Source organism: Fukomys damarensis, unplaced genomic scaffold (genome assembly GCF_012274545.1).
Source record: "Fukomys damarensis isolate Sample0158 unplaced genomic scaffold, DMR_v1.0_HiC HiC_scaffold_23, whole genome shotgun sequence".
Classification (NCBI taxonomy): domain Eukaryota; kingdom Metazoa; phylum Chordata; class Mammalia; order Rodentia; family Bathyergidae; genus Fukomys; species Fukomys damarensis.
The window spans coordinates 7,619,159-7,636,163 of NW_022900935.1; the positions used below are offsets into that span (position 1 = coordinate 7,619,159).

General features: G+C 44.1%; 1 protein-coding gene across 6 annotated transcripts in view; it reads right to left on the reverse strand.

Annotated features, from left to right (window-relative positions):
• Nucleotides 1–10,168: 10,168 nt before the first annotated feature.
• Nucleotides 10,169–17,005, reverse strand: part of Pabpc4 (poly(A) binding protein cytoplasmic 4) — a 17,829-nt gene continuing 10,992 nt past the window's right edge. The window contains exons 8-16 of one of the 6 annotated variants that reach the window (XM_033767552.1): nucleotides 15,755–16,027; nucleotides 14,859–14,931; nucleotides 14,581–14,700; nucleotides 14,014–14,100; nucleotides 13,792–13,919; nucleotides 11,969–12,062; nucleotides 11,560–11,690; nucleotides 11,232–11,333; nucleotides 10,173–10,432 (exon numbers count right to left, since the gene is read on the reverse strand). In XM_033767552.1, coding sequence (XP_033623443.1) covers nucleotides 11,244–11,333; nucleotides 11,560–11,690; nucleotides 11,969–12,062; nucleotides 13,792–13,919; nucleotides 14,014–14,100; nucleotides 14,581–14,700; nucleotides 14,859–14,931; nucleotides 15,755–16,027 — 996 coding nt within the window. In that variant the 3' untranslated portion in view covers nucleotides 10,173–10,432; nucleotides 11,232–11,243. Of the gene's footprint in view, nucleotides 10,433–11,231; nucleotides 11,334–11,559; nucleotides 11,691–11,968; nucleotides 12,063–13,791; nucleotides 13,920–14,013; nucleotides 14,101–14,580; nucleotides 14,701–14,843; nucleotides 14,932–15,754; nucleotides 16,028–17,005 lie in introns of all 6 variants that reach the window. The other 5 variants (XM_010625881.2, XM_010625880.2, XM_010625883.2 and 2 more) reach the window with 5 other exon arrangements.

Sequence of the window (17,005 nt, forward strand, 5' to 3'; positions counted from 1 at the left end):
AAAAAAAAAAAAAAAAAAAAAAATTTCATCCCAGGAATACAGGGAATGGTTCAACATAAGCAAATCAATAAATGTGATACATCATATTAACAGCACCAAGGACAAAAAGCATATGATCATCTCAGTAGATGCAGAAAAAGTAGTTGAGAACACCCATTCATGATAAAAATTATACAGAAAATTGGAAAACATGGTCTTTATCTTGATCTGATAAAAAAGCCATCTATGACAAACCAACATCCAACATCACACTAAATGGACAAAAACTGAAAACTTTCACTTAAAATCAGGAATAAGACAAGGATGTCTACTGTCACCACTCTTACTCAGTATAGTTCTGGAAACATTAGCCAGAGGAATTAGATAAGAGACATAAACAAAAGGAATAAGATTAAGAAGTTAAATTATCATTATTTGTGGATGACATAGAAGACCCCAAAAACTCCACCAAAAGACTTCTAGATTTAATAACCTAATTCAGTAGCATAGCTGGATCAAAAATCAATAGCATTCCTGTACACAAATAACAAATTCACTGGGAGAGAAATTAGGGAAACACCACCTTTCACAATAGCATCCCCCAAAAATGAAACACCTAGGAATCAATCTAGTGAAGGAAATAAAAACTTTACATGGAAAACTATAGCATCTGAAAAAGGAGCTCAAAGAGGATAATGGAGCTCAGAAAAGGAAAGACATCCCTTTTTTTAGGTAGGAAGAATCAATACAGTGAAAATACTTCCAAAATTGTTATACAGATTTAATGTAACCCCAATCAAAATTCCATCAGCATATACCACAGAATTAGAGAAAACAATTCTAAAATTTATTTGGAACCAGAAGAGACCTAGAACAGCAAAATCAATTCTGGGCAACAAAGGCAAGGCAGAGGGCATTATATTCCCTAACTTGAAATTATACTACAAAGCTACTGTGATAAAAACAGCATGGTATGGTTGGGGGGAGCTGAGGATCAATGGAACAGATTAGAAGATGCAGAAACAACTCCAGACATACTCAGCCACCTTATTTTGACAAAGGAGCCAACACTTTCATTAGAAGAAATATCACCTGCTTAATGAATGGTGCTAGGAAAACTGGCTTTCCACATGGCAAAGATTAAAATTGAACCCATAGCTTTCAGCATTCACTAAACTTAAATCAAAAGGGATCAGAGATCTAAATATTAAAACAGAAACACTGTTTTGTCTGCTAGAAGATAAAATAGGTAGAACTCTTGAAGACTATAATAGGCAAAGACTTCATGAACAAAACTCCAGTCACACAGGAACTATCACAAAGAACCAACAACTGAGATCTCATCTTATTTAAAAAAACCTTTTGCACAGCAAAAGAAACCAAAAGAGAGAGAGACAACCCACAGTGTGGGAAATTTTTTTTCCCAGCTGTTCCTTAGACAAATGACTAATATCTAGAATATATAAAGAGCTAAAAAAAAAAAAAATCAGAATCTCCAAATTCAAAGACACAATTGAAAAATGGGCATCTGAAATGAACAGACTATTCTCAGATGAAGAAGTAAAAATGTGAAATAAATGTATAAAAAAATGTCCACATCACTGGTCATTCAAGAGATACAAATTAAGGCCAGGATTTAGCTCAGTGGTTCTGCCACCTGCCTCACAAGAGATCCAAATTAGCCGGGTGCGGTGGTGCATGCCTATAATCCCAGCACTTGGGAGGCTGAGACCAGCCTGGGCTACACAGTGAGTTCCAGCAGTCTCAACTACATAGTGAGACCCTGTCTCAAAAGACCAAAAAAAAAAAAAAAAAAAAAAGTATCAAGATGTGTTAAGTGCAAAATAAGATAAATGTAAAGTTCATGTATTGCAAATCCATACTAAAAAAAACAAAATAAGTAATTATGCAAAATAAAAAAGATAAAGGTGGATACATCTTAGGAAGACAAGGTTGACGTAACATCTAAAATCCAGTTAATATAATATGCCATAATAGAATAAAGGTCAAAATGACACAATTGTCTCAATAAATGCAGAAAAAGCATTTGACAAAATCCAATGCCCTTTAATGATTAAAAATCCTTGATAAACTAGGAATATAAGGAAAACTTTCTTAATATGACAAAGAACTATACAAAAAAAATCACACAGCAAAAGACTGGATTTTTTCCCTCTAAAATCAAGAGCAAGACAGTGATATCTGCCCTTACTACTTCTATTCAATATTGCCTTGGAGGTTCTAGCAGGCAACTACAAAAAAAAAATTAAGAAAGAAGTGAAAGGAGTCCAAATGGAAAGGAAAATGTAAACTTATGTGTGCAGGTGACATAATCTTGTATATAGATAATCCTAAAGAATGTACTAAAACCATTAAAACTAACAAGTCCAGGAAGTTTCCAAGATATAAGGTCAGTATCCAAAAACATGTGGTCAGGCATGGTGGTACATACCTGTAATCCAAGCACTTGGATGGCTGAGGCAGGAGGATCGCCACAAGTGCAAGACTAGGTTGGACTACATAGTGAGTTCAAGGCCAGCCTGAGCTACATAGCGAGACCCTGTCTCCAAAACAAAAACAAATTATATTTATATTCATTAGGAATGAACATCATGAAAATAAAATCAAGAAAACAATCCCACTTACAGTAACATTAAAAATTAAAAAATACTTAGCACTAAGCTGAAAAAAAGTATAAAACTCATCCTCTGAAATCCACAAAACATCCTTTAAAGAAATTAAAGACCTGAACAAATAGGAAGATATCCTGCGCACATGCATTAGAAGACTTAATATTATCCAGATACTCCAGAACTGATCTACAAATTTAGCACAATCTCTATCAAGATCCCAGCTTTCTTTTTGCAAGAATTGACAAGCATATCTCAAAATTAAAATGGCAATGCAAGAGAACCAGAATAAGCAAGACCATCTTAAAATGAAAACCTAAATTCAAGGACCAGCATTTCTTAAATTCAAATCTTAGTCTAAAATTACAGAATTCAAGTCAGTGTGGTAATGGCCTAAGAATGGACAGGAATGAATTATAGTCCAGAAATAAACCCTCACATTTAGTCACTTGATATTCACCAAGGATGCCAAGAACACTGAGCAGGAGAAAAACAGCATTTTGTTGTTATTGTTTTGGTTTGCTTTTTTTTTCTTACACAGGGTCTCATCAGGTTGTCTAAACTGGCCTTGAACTCTCTATGCAGTCCAAATTCTGGGATTATAGGTATGTGTCACTGGAGCCAGCTAAGCAGAGCCTTTTTTTTTTTTTTTTTGTACCGGGGATCGAACTCGGGTTCTTGTACTTGCAAGGCAGGCGGTGGAACCACTGAGCTAAATTCCTGTTCCAAAGCAGAGCCTTTCCAATAAACAGTGCTGTAACAACTAGATATCCATAAGCAAAGGAGGGATCCAATTTATTTTAAAATTTTGAGACAGACAAGGGGAAAACATGAGAACCAAGACCTGTCATGTAAAGGTACAAGATCCCAATAACGAATGTAATTGTACTGTATACCTAAAATGTACCAATAAACTCAATAAAAATAAAATAAAATATTGAGATAGGGTCTCTTTAAGTCTCTAAGTTACCCAGGCTGGGCTTGAACTTGCCATCTGCCTGCCTCAGCCTCTCCAAGTGCTGAGATTATAGGTGTACACCACCAAATGGGGCTGGGGATTATGTTTTAAAAGCATGGTGCTGACTACCACACAAAAACCAGACTATGAAAGGTCAGAGGCCTCTATGGAAGCAGAGAGAACAGCTTGGAGGATCCTAGTAGCACCGGCAGGAGGGTAGGAAGCAGCTGACCCTGAAGACAACGTGAAGACGGCTGTGCTCTATGGCACAGAAGAGGAGTCAGGAGCCCTAAGTTTCTGACAGCAGCCAAATGGACAGTGGTGTCATTTACCAAAACAGGGAAGATGAGGAGGAAGAGTGCAGGGAGAAGAGTTGTTTTGGCCGTGATGCTTGAGGTACCCCATGGGGTACCCAGTGAAGACCACAGGCAGACAGCTGGACAGGAGCCCAGAAGGCAGGGAGAGATCAGACAGGAGAAATGTGGACAGACTCAGATTTCCAGGAAAGCCCTAGGACTGAATGCAACTGCAGGGGAGCAGGGACTCTTGGTGGGGTAATGCTGCCCCCTAGGGTCTATCTGAGATCTATAGGGTATGTTTTTGGTTGTGCGTAGTAGTGGGAGTTAGGGACTGGTGAATCCAGATGACCTATAACATCTCAGCTGGAAAATTATTTTATTTTTTTGTAAATTTTACTTTGATGCAAGGTCTCACTAAATCACCCAGGTGGACTTAGCACTGCCTGCTTCGAAAGGTGTGGAGTTCAGATCGCTGGTGGAGAGCGGAGAGGGGAGAGGGGAGAGGCAGAGGGGAGCACAAGCAAGCTTACACAGGCAGGTATCTAGGCTCCCCATGTCTCTTCTGCAGTTAACTCCCATGATCACAAGGAGGTCTCTTATGAGCAGCTAGCACAGGAAGAAAAAGGACAGGCTCAGTTCACCAATTGGTCGGCTCAGTACACAGGGACGAGCCGCAAGTAGACTGCTACTATACTAATGCCTTACTCAAGGTTACCCCAAAGGACAGTGATGAGGGGAAATCCTCTCAAAAGGCAGAGCTTCAGGTGACAGCTTTGGATGGAAAGGATGGTTATCCCTAGGAAGAATCTATACAAACTCAAGGGCATTAACAAATGGCTAGGACAGTAGGTGAGGAACCTAGAGAAAAACAGGTTAGACTGGGATTAGGAAGCATGGAGCTGGAACCATGGCAATGGCTGTGAAGTTAGAAGACTTTTTTCACCAACACAGACAGTACCCATAGCTGGAGAAATAGTAAGCCACTCATAAACAGAGACTCTGAGCAGACATCAGCTGGTGTCTCTCATGGGTCACTGCAGAGCAGCACATGGACCAAGTAACCATGGTGTGATGGTTAATCTCAATTGTCAACTTGACTGGCTTGAGAGATGTCTAGGAGATTAATAAAGCACTTCTAGGTGTGTGTGTGTGAGGCACGACCGTAGGGATTTACTTGTCCTCTGCCCCTTCTCTTCAGCATGCTTTCCCAATGCTGAGTTGAGAACTGCCCTCCTCACACCGCTGCACCATTGCCATTTCTGCCTTGAAGCCAGGTGACCATGCACTGAAACCTCTGAAAGCATGAGCCAAAATAAACCTCTCAAGGACTCAAGTCATGTTAGGTATTTGTCCCAGCAGTGGAGAGCTGCCCGATACGAGTGTTGACCAGAGGGAGGAAGTACATGAAAGTAACAACATGGACTTCACTCACCAAGGCTGATCTGGCCACGGATACCACCAAATGTCTGAACCACGAGCAATCGAGACCAGCACTGACACCATTTCAAGATCCACCAACCACTTGGCAGATTGATTACCTGGGCCCCTTCTACCATGGAGGGGGAGTCACTCACCCTGAGAGGCATTAGCAGGTATTCTGGATATGGATTTTCTGTTACCGCCTACACGTTCTCAGCTCACACCATGATTCACATGCTTACCATAGCAAATGACACACGGTCTCACTGTCACCTCTGAAACCCAAAGGTCAAGGTATGGTATTAAGAGGTTGGCCTTTAAGGGGTGATTAGGTCATCAGAACATTTGTCAAGGTTCTTATAAAAGAGGCTTCACACAGCCTTTCGCCCTTCCACCTTCTGTGATGCAGGACATGGTATTTATTCCTCCCCTTTGCCACCTTGGAGGCAACAGGCAACTGAACCTGCTGGAACCTTGACCTCAGACTTCCCAGTCTCCAGGAAGGACTATGAGAAAATAAGTATCTGTTCTTTCTAAATCTAAGAGACTGTACAACATCACATCAAACCAAAGGACACATTTTATAGCAGAAGTGAGGCAGTCAGCACATGAACTTGGGATCCACTGTTCCTATCACACGCCAGCCACATGGCTCAGACTGACAGGTGCCAAGACCTTTAAATTCAGATGAGGTTCCACCTTAGAAATGACACTCTGTGTGGATAAGAACAAGATCAACCCCAAATCAGAGAATTACCAGATGTTATGCCCTGGGAGCCTGGGACCAAGGGATGGCTTGCAACCCTCCCCCCAATCTTCCCAGCACTGTAACACAAGGTTTCGTGGCCAAAAGGTCTTGGCTCTCAGGACACTTTCTCTAGTTAAGACAACCAGATCCATTACACATTTGAGCTGTGACTACTGCCTGATCACGTGAGGTCCCTTATGCCAATAAGAGCAGGTGCAAGGAGCCACAGTCTTGGCAGGATAACAGACCCGGATGTCAGAAGGAGGCAGGTGTACTGGTCAGAACAGCCTGACACCCAGGGGAATTTCTCTACCCAATTTTGACAGGCAATCACTGACTGAGTAGGACATAATGACCAGGAGGCCAACCCCAGAGATAAGTCTAGATTTCCTCCCACCCCAGGTCAGCCATTTAGACCTGCAGAGGAGACACCTAGGTGAGAAAAATCTAGAAGTGTTAGTAAGGAGGACGATGAGGGTATCATCTGTAGATCTGGGGTAACAGTAGCAATGGGGACTATAGTTCACCCCCTTAACTTTCTGCTTGTTTTCTCTAATTTCTTCCAGGAAGAGACTAAAAGAGCCCTGGAGGAGCTGCTCCAGGTGGAAGGAACTTGTCACACCCGTGATGCTATGGGATGCCACTCAGATCCCCTGCCCAACTCCCTAAGCCCCAGAATATTGGGACACTCTAGTCCTAGGATAAGAGCTGCCCAGGAAATGGCTTTGATCAGAAAGGGCTGCTCCACTGAGTATACCCCAGGCCGAGTCCATGAGGTGGAAAGGCCTGGTCGTGGGATCAGAGCCCTCCATGTGACTGAGGCAGCTCACAAGCCCCCTCTGCACAATCTGCTTCCCTCCTTCTTAGCTTAGCTGTTCCTGAGCCCATTTCCAGTACATTCCCTACATGCAAATCTCCGAGTTACAAGACCAGGAATTCAATGACCAAGTGGGGAGATTGTTTGTTAATGTTTCTATAAAGTGATGAAATCTGAACATGACCAGAAGAGAACAATGTTAATTTTCATTATCTTAATTGTTACATTTTGACTATGAGGGAGCAGTCTTGTTCTTAGGTGTATGGGAGACATATGTAGTTTTTGTTTTTTCTTTTTTTGGTACCAGGGATCGAGGCAGACCACCGAACCGCTGAGCTAAATCCCCGGCCCTGTAGTTTTTTTTTTTATTTTAAATATTATGTGGAAATTCAGAGGATTTTGTTTCAAAATAATTTTGGAAAAGACAAAACAAAATTGAGAGACTTACGTGATTTATTTATTTATTTAGTTTTTTTTTTGGTTTTTTGAGACAGGGTCTTACTATGTAGTTGTGACTAACCTGGAACTATGTAGCCCAGGCTGGTCTTGAACTCAACAGCAATCCTCCTGTCTCAGCCTCCCAAGTGCTGGGATTCCAGGCGTGTGCCACCATGCCCGGCTGTAGTTGTATGTATACATAAAACAATGAAGCATGGGGCGAAGAGTAAAGAAGTAGGTAAAGGATATATGAAAGTTCCTTGAACTGTTCTAGTTTGAGATCATCCTGGGAAACTTAGCAAGAGTGTCTGAAAATAAGAAACTGGGCCAGGGATGTATCTCAGTGTGAGTCTCGGTTCAATTCCCTCCAACCAACAACAAAAACCTGAAGATGGCTACCCCAACACCTTGCTGAATTAACTCAAGGAAAAAGTTCATGTCTACAGCTCAACTCATAGCTAGGGCTCAAATGAAAACCCGTAGCACAAGCACATGAGAAAGATGCACTTCCCTTTCCTGTCTCCTAGGCCGTACGTACTCAACAAAGGACAGGGACTGCTTGTCAGAGCTGGTGGTGGCAGCTATGTGCTCAGGTTGATGGAAGAGAAAACACACACAGAGAAGCAGGAATCCATAACACCGAGTGGGGAAGTAGATTCTGACTCTAAAGGGAATCATGAGCCAGGCCTGGTGGCCTTCACTCACATGCACTTCCTGTGGCTGAGACAGCCACTACCCAGCCACTAAGGTGGGCTGAAGAGCCTTCCCCAAAATTTCCTATCTACCTGGACCTGAAACTGACCTTATTTAGAACTACTCTGTGTCAATTAGTTGAGATCATACTGTATTTTTGTGGGCCTTTAATCCAAGCATTCTGGAGTGGTGCAGCTGCTATAAGCACCAGAAGACGAAAGGAGGGATCCAACTTTTTGGTACACATCACTTGTGAAGTATACTCTTCCTCTCTCATCCCTCAAGACCGCCACTTAGCTCCTGGTTACTGCTGAGTTTCCAAAACATGCTATTTCCAGTATCTCTTCCTTTATAGCACTAGCATGATCCCAAGAAATACAAATCTAATCTCTCCTGCTTGGCATTCTTCAAACCACCTCAAAACTCAGAACTCAAAAAATAAATAAATAAATAAATAAATAAAAGGCAGGCATGTTAAGATCTTCATGATCTGAGAGTCTTGCTTGCTTCTCTAGCTTCTACAATGCAAAAACTCTCTCTCCCTGGTTAACTCGATTTTTCAAACTCAACTCCGATGCCTCACCGTTTTCCTTCATCTTTCCAAAGGATATTCCCCAAAACACCAAACCCTGTGCTTGTGGCAAATATAGATCACACAACTGTATCACAGCTGCTCCAGTCCATATGGTAAGACTCTGTAATCCCCCAGCTATTCTGGAAACTCTTTCCTGCAAGGGTCTAGGACCATGGAGTCAAGGGGAATGAATGGGAGCCAGAGCCTGGGATGAGGTCAGTGACAGACCACACAGCCACTTCTCTGGGTCTAGGGTGAGAAGTGGTCAAAGGCTCAGGGCCAGGCTGGCAGGCACCATACACAGGTAAAGAATAAGGCCCCATAAGAGATCTGTCCCATGCAAGTGCAAGGTCCCGAGTTTGATTCCCGTACAAAAAAAAAAATCTGTCCCAGGCCACTGTGTCAATCCTCAATCAATCTAAACCCCACTCCACCCTACCTGCTGGAGGCAGCCATCTAATCCCCAGGTCTGCTGCTGAAAGCCCACAGGCTCCATCCCTTCACCTCCGCCCATGAGCTACATACAGCAGCCACTGCCACTGATTCAGCTGGGCAGCTGAAAGCACAAGTGAGAGGTGGTGGCTTGTGCCTGGAGACTGAGGCTAGTGGGCAACTGATACGCTGTCTCAAAAAAATAAGCTTTAAAAGGCAGGCAGACTGGTAAGCCAGGTGTGGTGGTGCACACCTGTAGTCCTAGCACTTGGCAGGCTGAGGCAGGAGGACTGCAGTAAGTTCAAGGCCAGAGTGAACCGCATAGCAACAGTCAAAAAAAAGAGCAAGGGCCGTGGATGTAGTTCAGTACTCCCCGGGTTCAATCCTTAGTACTGGGGGAAAAAATACGAAGTTATTAACTATTTGAACAAAGGATGACACTATCAAAAAATAGGGATATAAATTTTTTGAAACAATGTTACTTAACGTGAGACCAGCTCTTAAGGAAAAAGATAAAAAAGAACCTGCTAAGAAGGAATGACACTGCCTGGGTAGGACACTACAGTGTGAAGGGGCTAGAGGCCAAGTAAGAAGCTAAACTGCAAGAGTAGGGTAAGGTCTAACTGGCTGACCTTACCAGATAACTGTGACATGGAGGAATGAAGGACCCATAAAACACCGCCGGCTTTAGCGCTTGTTTGCAATTGCTACAGACTTACCTCCTGAGCACTCGCCCATTGCTAGAGGACACTCTAGTTGCAAAACCTGGGCACTTGGATCGGCTGACCTGTTTGCCTGACAAACTGACCATGGGACAGACGGGACAAGCTCCAACCTAACAAAGAAGGGAAAGGGGTATGGGGAGGGAGCTAATCAGCCAGCTCTCATTCTGCGTCCTTGGGTACATGCCAACCCAGTGCCCCATTTTCAGAGCTAGACCCAAGGCCTGCTTTGACCATACCAGATTTAAATATCCATTTTAAGTTAAATGGGGGGCATTAGTTTTCAATGGTTCAATTTATATTGATACCTTGTTCATCCTCAATTCATTTGAACCTATTTGCATCTAAGATTACTCCCAGTGAAAACTGCAGTTTACAGAAGAAAACTGGCCAGTGACATGGGTAAGACAGGCAGTTTTATGGAGATTTTTTTTCTTTATTGAGAAACTTAAAAGACTTGGGTACATCAAATAAAACCAATTTCTGGGGAAAAAAATCAAAACCCATAATAGAAAAAAAAAAAAAATGTCTGGGTCACAGCAGAACCCAGAGAATATACTTTTATAATTGAAAAGTTCTAGGTGCTTCATAATTGACCTTTTGATACAAAATGACCTATTCAATTTGCAACTTGTGGTTCTTGATGTTGAGGTCCATAGGACAAACTAGAAAGTCTTCAAACCTTCAGCTGAATTCCATGAGGGATTATTTGGCTTTTCAATCCTGGAAAAAAAAAAAAAAAAAAAAAAAAGCACCAACACAAATAAAAGAATTTTCCAGATTCCTTGACAAAGAAAGATATTCTAGAAGAGCAGCTTTCAATGTCATTTCTCTCCTATCCCTATGGGCAGGCACCCACCACTGGTATCAAATTACAATTTCACTCACCCAACCCCCTTCCTCTCTCCAAAAGGCAGTGAAAGCACAGTCTGTAACTGCAGTCTGCTATGGAGTTGTCTCTGGCACAAGATCATGATCAACACCAAGGCCTCTCTGGCTGCTGTGTGTCCAGAGCTGAGCTGTGGGTATATACACAGCCCCTCCCCAGGCTCGGGCCAAACCAGGAAATAGCAGAGAGGCTCCGGCATGTGATGCTATTTCAGAGACCAGCAAATGGGGAAGGGTGCTGGGGAACAAATCCAGGTCCTTGTTCGTGCTAAGCACATATGCTACACCTGAGCCAACAAAGCTACTTCTTGAGAAGATCTGACCAGGTGCTCTTTGAGAAAACTAAGTTTTTCCTCCCCTTGAGACAGGGTTTTACAATATTGTCCAGATTGGCTTTAACTCCTGGGCTCAAATCCTCCTGCCTCAGCTTCAGAGTAGCTGGGACTACAGCCACTGTGCCTAGCTCTTTGTTCTTTAATTCAAAACCACTTTGTTTGTTCCATAGTAACTGATTCAGGTGAAAGGCTCAGGTAATGGCCTGCCAAATCATAGGTAAAATGTCAGAAACATGCCCACCCTCTTTTACAAAGATATAAATTAAAATGATGACTGAAAATGCAATAGCCAAACATACGTGTTTCCTGGTCTAAGAGGTAGCAGCAGCAACAGCGCCCACCTTCTGGGCAGCTTCTTTCTTGGCATGATGAGCCTGTAGAACTGCCACAGCTTCATCCACCTAGGAAAAACCTCCAGGCAGTCAGTGCCTGAGGAGAGTCACTTAGCCCCTCCTTGGTACTTAGGCCCAGGGATCTCTGCTGACAGCTTTCTCAGCACCCACACGAACAGCCTCAATCTTGGCTGAGGCACAAGAGGCACATGGTGGCAGAATACCATCTCTGCTCTACCCAGTGCCCAGGTCCCCTCCACCCTCCCAAGCCAAGAGGATCTGAGAAGCAGCTCACCTTGGAGCGAAGAGACTCGGGGGACTCGAGCATGTGCAGCAGCTCCGAGTTGTCGATCTCCAGCAGCATGCCTGTGATCTTGCCAGCCAGGTTCGAATGCATTGTTTGGATGAGCGGGAACAGACGTTCTCCTATGGATAGGACAGTCAATAAAAGACCAAGTCAGACTGGTGGTGCACACCTCTAATTCCCAGCTATTCAGGAGGCTGAGGGAGGAAGGCCAGAAGTTTTGAGGCCAGCCGACTAACTTATTAAGACCCTGTCTCAAAATTTTAGGAGGGCTGAATGAAGATATAGTTCTCCCTGGGTTTAATCCCAAGCACCACAAAAAAGAAACATAAGAAAACTCAGTGAACAGAAGTGGTGCCCAGGATGGCTACCCTTCTCTTGCAGGCTGATGGGGACTTACCCAGCATCTGCTTCTGTTCCTGGGGAGGTGCTGCAGCCAGCATGGAGGCGGTCAGGGGCTCCTGCCCCTGCACATGGACTGCAGGCTGAGGTGCCTGAAAACCAGGACGGGTTAGGGTTAGTACCAAAGAAAGGAAGCTGGGCTCAGAGCCTCGCCACTCAACATATGAACATCTAAATTCTCTATCTGAAAGAGAAATGGAGGTAGCCGCCCTTGTTTTCATGAATTAATTTTGGATATAAGGTACAGAATGCTATGGACACTAAAATACAATTAATCACAACAAAAGGATATGCTATCCAGCTGGGTAGGTGGCATAAGTCTGCATTCCCAGCACTCGGTAGGCTGAGGCAGGAGAATCACTGTGCATTTGAGACCACTGCGGGCTACTGTAAATTCAAGGACAGCCTGGAATAAATAAATAGCTAAACTCTACACCAAAAAAACAGAAAGGACATGCTATTTGAAGGGATAGAAACCCAAAATGTGAAACAAATGTAATGCTAAGCAACCACTGCTGATGTTTCCTCTGATTCATACCATTCAAGGCTGTGCTATAAATCAGGTCACAGTGAACATCTGTGCATGCAGCCTTTCCCGAAAGTTTCCTTTAGTGTCAATTCCAATACAGACTGGATGGGTCAAAGAATGTGACCACTGGGCCTGGGATTTAGCTCAGTGGCTTTGCCGCCTGCCTTATAGGCACAAGATCCAGAGTTCGATCCCTGGTTCCACAAAAACCAAAACACTTATACCACTTTTATTATGACAGATGTTTTTATTATATCAACTGCTTGAGGACTTGTCAACATGCAGCATTAATGCTCATTACACAGCCCTAGAAGTAGGGCCTATGCAGAAGACACCTCACACTCAGCATTAAGCCCTGGGAAATCCCTTGAGAACAGGGGGAAGGAGGACATCTAAAAATGAACTATCGGACTGGCAATTTAGCTCAGTGGTTCTGCCGCCTGCCTCACAAGTGCAAGGGCCAGAGCTCAATCTCTGGTACCAAAACAAACTACCAAGCACAGCTTATGGACTTGAAGGCTGAGTGTGGCCCTGACAAAATTGCTGAGCTCTGAAACAAACTGGTTGTGGCTTGGTTTGCATTTAAGAGCATAGCTCTACAGATTACAAGTTTCACCCTAGGCAATCTGAGCCATCTCACCTAACAACCCTGATACCGAATTTATCTCTAAATTGAAGTTTATTTCCTGCCTTAATGTCCTGATCATCCTAAAAGCAAACAAACAATAAAGGATTCTGCTATACAGTTTAGGCTGATCCTGAATTTCACACGGGCCTCCAACTCACAACAATCTTCCTGCCTCAGCCTCCTGACCATTGGGATTACAGGTGTGCGCCACCAAGCCAGCTATCCCAATCATCCTGCAGAGCAGCCAAGGATCAAATATGGTACTGGATAGAAAAGTCACCTGGGGGCTCAAAGAGCTCAGCACAGGTGTCACACAAGCAACAGAGGAAGCATCTGCTGCCCTCTGTGGGCCAGTGAGCTGTTCTGAAAGAACCCTTTCTCAGTGAGTGTCCAAATCACCACACAGAACACAGCACCCAGCCAAGCTTGGAGGCCATATGCCTAGAATTCTAGTACTCAGGAGGCTGAAGGAGAAGATCACTGTGAACTCAAGACCAGCTGGGGCTACACAATAAGACCCCTATTCCCCAAAACAAACAAACAAATGAAAAACAAACCCTAAAACACAGGGACCTATCAGGGGGCAGGGATGGTAATACCTATTGAAGGAATCAAAGCCAAATATCTTTAAAGCCATGCCTTTAACAGCACCTGGTGGCCTCACCTGCAGAGGCTGTATGGCAGGGTGTGGGCTGCGGACACTGGAGGCATACTTGTATGGTGCCACAGCCCGAGGAGCAGCAGTAGCAACTGCAGCCCGAGGTGCGAGGTTCGGCACTGCTGTGGGAACACCTTGAGGAAAGAATAAATACAATTAAAGCCCATCAGTCTGGGCAAAGGCCCGTCAAATCCCATCTTTCCCCCTTCTGTGTGCATCCAATACCACCTCCAGACTGGCAGCTGTCAGTCAGCCCTTGCTGGGCGGCACCAGCCCCACCAAAGTCCATAGCCAAGCGGTCCGGGCACTCAGACCCTACAACAGACCAGCAAATGCACATCAGTGTTGGAGGCCAATGTCCAACTGGCCACGTCCCACGGAAGGAGAGATTCCAAAGCATGTTCACATGACACATCACACTAGGGGCTACTACTACTACTTTCCAGGATAAGCCAAAGGCTAACACAACTTTTCCACATCTTGGAGTACAGAACACTGTAAAAAAGATCCGTCACCCCACCAAAAATAGGCTGTCATCATCCAGCTAGCAAACTTCTATAATTAATGTTTTTCACAAGAGTTGCTAATAAGCAAAGAATGGTGAAAGTAACCCATACACCTAGAACTCCATTGGCTCTCTGCTACTGAATGAAGTACCTACCTAGCCAAATACAGATTGAGGTAACAGAACCAGGGCTCCACACTCGAGCCCAACAAACTGACCAAGCGAGGGCAGAGCTGGTCATCCTGACTCCCTCCTCCCCAGGCCACGCTCCTACAGGCCAGTTTGCTCACCGACTCTCTGAGTGGTAGTAGGGAGGCCACGAGAGGCCGGAGCATTACCAGTTGGAGCCAGGTGGCGAAGAGTTGGACGAGGCCCAGATTGGCGTATAGCACTTGGCATTCCTTGAAAGCCTGGTATCGAGACAAAAACTGCTTATTACTGACAAACAACATGGGCCAGAAGCAGCTAGGCTATGCCTCACAAGATGCACGCAGGAAAAAGCAGGTAGACCAGGCTAGGTATAACCCGGGCCGGCAATGCTCCCACCACCTACCTTGAGGTCTCCCACCTTGCTGCCAGCGTGGATTAGGCCTCATCTGTGCCAACTGATTAGGTGTGTAATATGGAGGTCTTCCCTGAGCCTATAAGGAAAAAGCACCTAAGCCCTTCTATTTTATAGACCTGAACCCACTCTAGAACCTTAACTCACTATACTAAGGCCCTAGGCCAATGATGGCAAACCTTTTAGAGATGAGTACACAAACCCAAAACCCACTTTTTTAAGGCAAAGTGCCAACACTGCAGTTAAACCCAAATTCTGAGGTTTTCCTTTGGGCGGGGGGAGGACCTCATACATAAACTGCAGCACCAGGCTAATCAGGGTGGTTCACTCACCTCTTCCACTACACATGTACGATTACTGTTGGATCCTTTTCTATTTTTAGCAGGGGACATGACATGGGACGGGGGACTAGGGAGGGATTGAACACGGGGCCTTCACACTGGCTGAGCTGTATTCTCCAATTTATTCTTTTTGTGTGTGTGTGTGTGTGTGTGTGTGTGTCTGTCTGTCTGGTACCAGATATTGAACTCGGGACCTCACACTTGCCAGGCAGGTGTGGCACTGCTGATCCACATCCCTAGATCTTTTTTATTTTCAAGTTTTCATTTTAAGAAATGGTTTCACTTAAATTGCCCAGGCTGGGCTCAAACTTATCTTCTTGCCTCAGCCTCTCAAGAGTGTTGAGATAGGTGGGAATAGCAGGGAGGGGGAGGCAAAATTTAAAAAAAAATAGAGTGCTGGGATTATAGCCTTACAGCCACCACACTGGTTGATTTTTACTTATAACATCTTCAACATGCTAGAACTCCAATGTCCAAAGAAATCCCTGCCCAACCACTGCAGCACATAGGCACTGCTGTCATGGGCAGGTCCCAGGAGCCATGACCTTGTGGCAGACCCACCTGTGGAACTGCTGGCACGAAGTATCCACCAGCTGCAGGTTGGAACTGGTTTAAGATAGCATTGGCAGGGAGCGCTCTCATTCCAGCCACCCGCTGCATGTACTGGTTGGTTAGGTGAGCCTTTCTCTCTTCCTTCCTCTGTGCTAGGGCAACATATAGTGGCTTAGAACCCACGATTCGCCCATTCATTTCAGTGACTGCTTTGGTTGCCTCCTCAGGAGATGAGAAACAGACAAAACCAAATCCTTTGCTTCTTCCATCCTCCAGCATTACCTACAAAATGAGATCAGCTACCTAAGAAAAGGTGTATATGGGGAGGGGAAGCTAGTCAGAAGAGCCAAAAACCTGGACTCTGCTCCAGAACTACCAACTCTAAGCCTGGGATGCAGCATTGTGATGCTAAAGTCCCCTAAACACTATATGGCCAATGGTAAAAACAGAATCTGAAGGTATTTCCTGATGCCTAGCAACACGGATACCCCTGGTAACCTTGACAACAATGTGGAGCAATTATTTATGGAGCTAATACAGTCCCAAAGCCTTCAGAGACAAAATTTTAATAAGGCCATCAATGACTACCATCATTAACTCGATAGGAATAACAGATACAATTAGCTGAGACAAGGAACCCAGAATCTAATAATTCTAGTCTTACCTTCTCTGAGCCTCAGTTTCCATGGTCTACTCCAAGACAAACAGCTATACATTAGCCACAGAGCTACTGGTTCAGGAAGCCACTTTCCCAGTAATATTAAATCATTCACTAATGGCTGTTTTTCCCTCAGCTGAACAGGTTACTTTTCCTGAAGTCTATCTATATGTGTTTCTCATCATTTTGTGTCTTAGATAGTGGCCTGGACAAGCCCCCTGAAGTGGAAGACTTGAAGGTCAACATGTGCACCAAATCCAACAACTTCCTACAAGTGAAGGCCAGTAAGGTATGTGAAAACAATGCCCTACCATAATTGTAAGAATGGTGCCTGCACAAGTTTAAATACTGCATTGTTTCTCTTCTGTGAGAAACCCGAAGGGTAAATAAGGAGTAAAATGGAGGATAGATAGCAAGAAAAACACAACCAGGGCTGGGGATTTAGCTCAGTGTGGTACTGTGCCTGCCTTGAAAGTGCAAAGTCCTTGAGTTCTATCCCCCATATTGCCAAAAAAAGAGAGAGAGAAGAGGAAGAAAAAAACAATGATCAAATGGAAAGGGGAATGGGGATTTTATATATATATATAATATATTACATATAT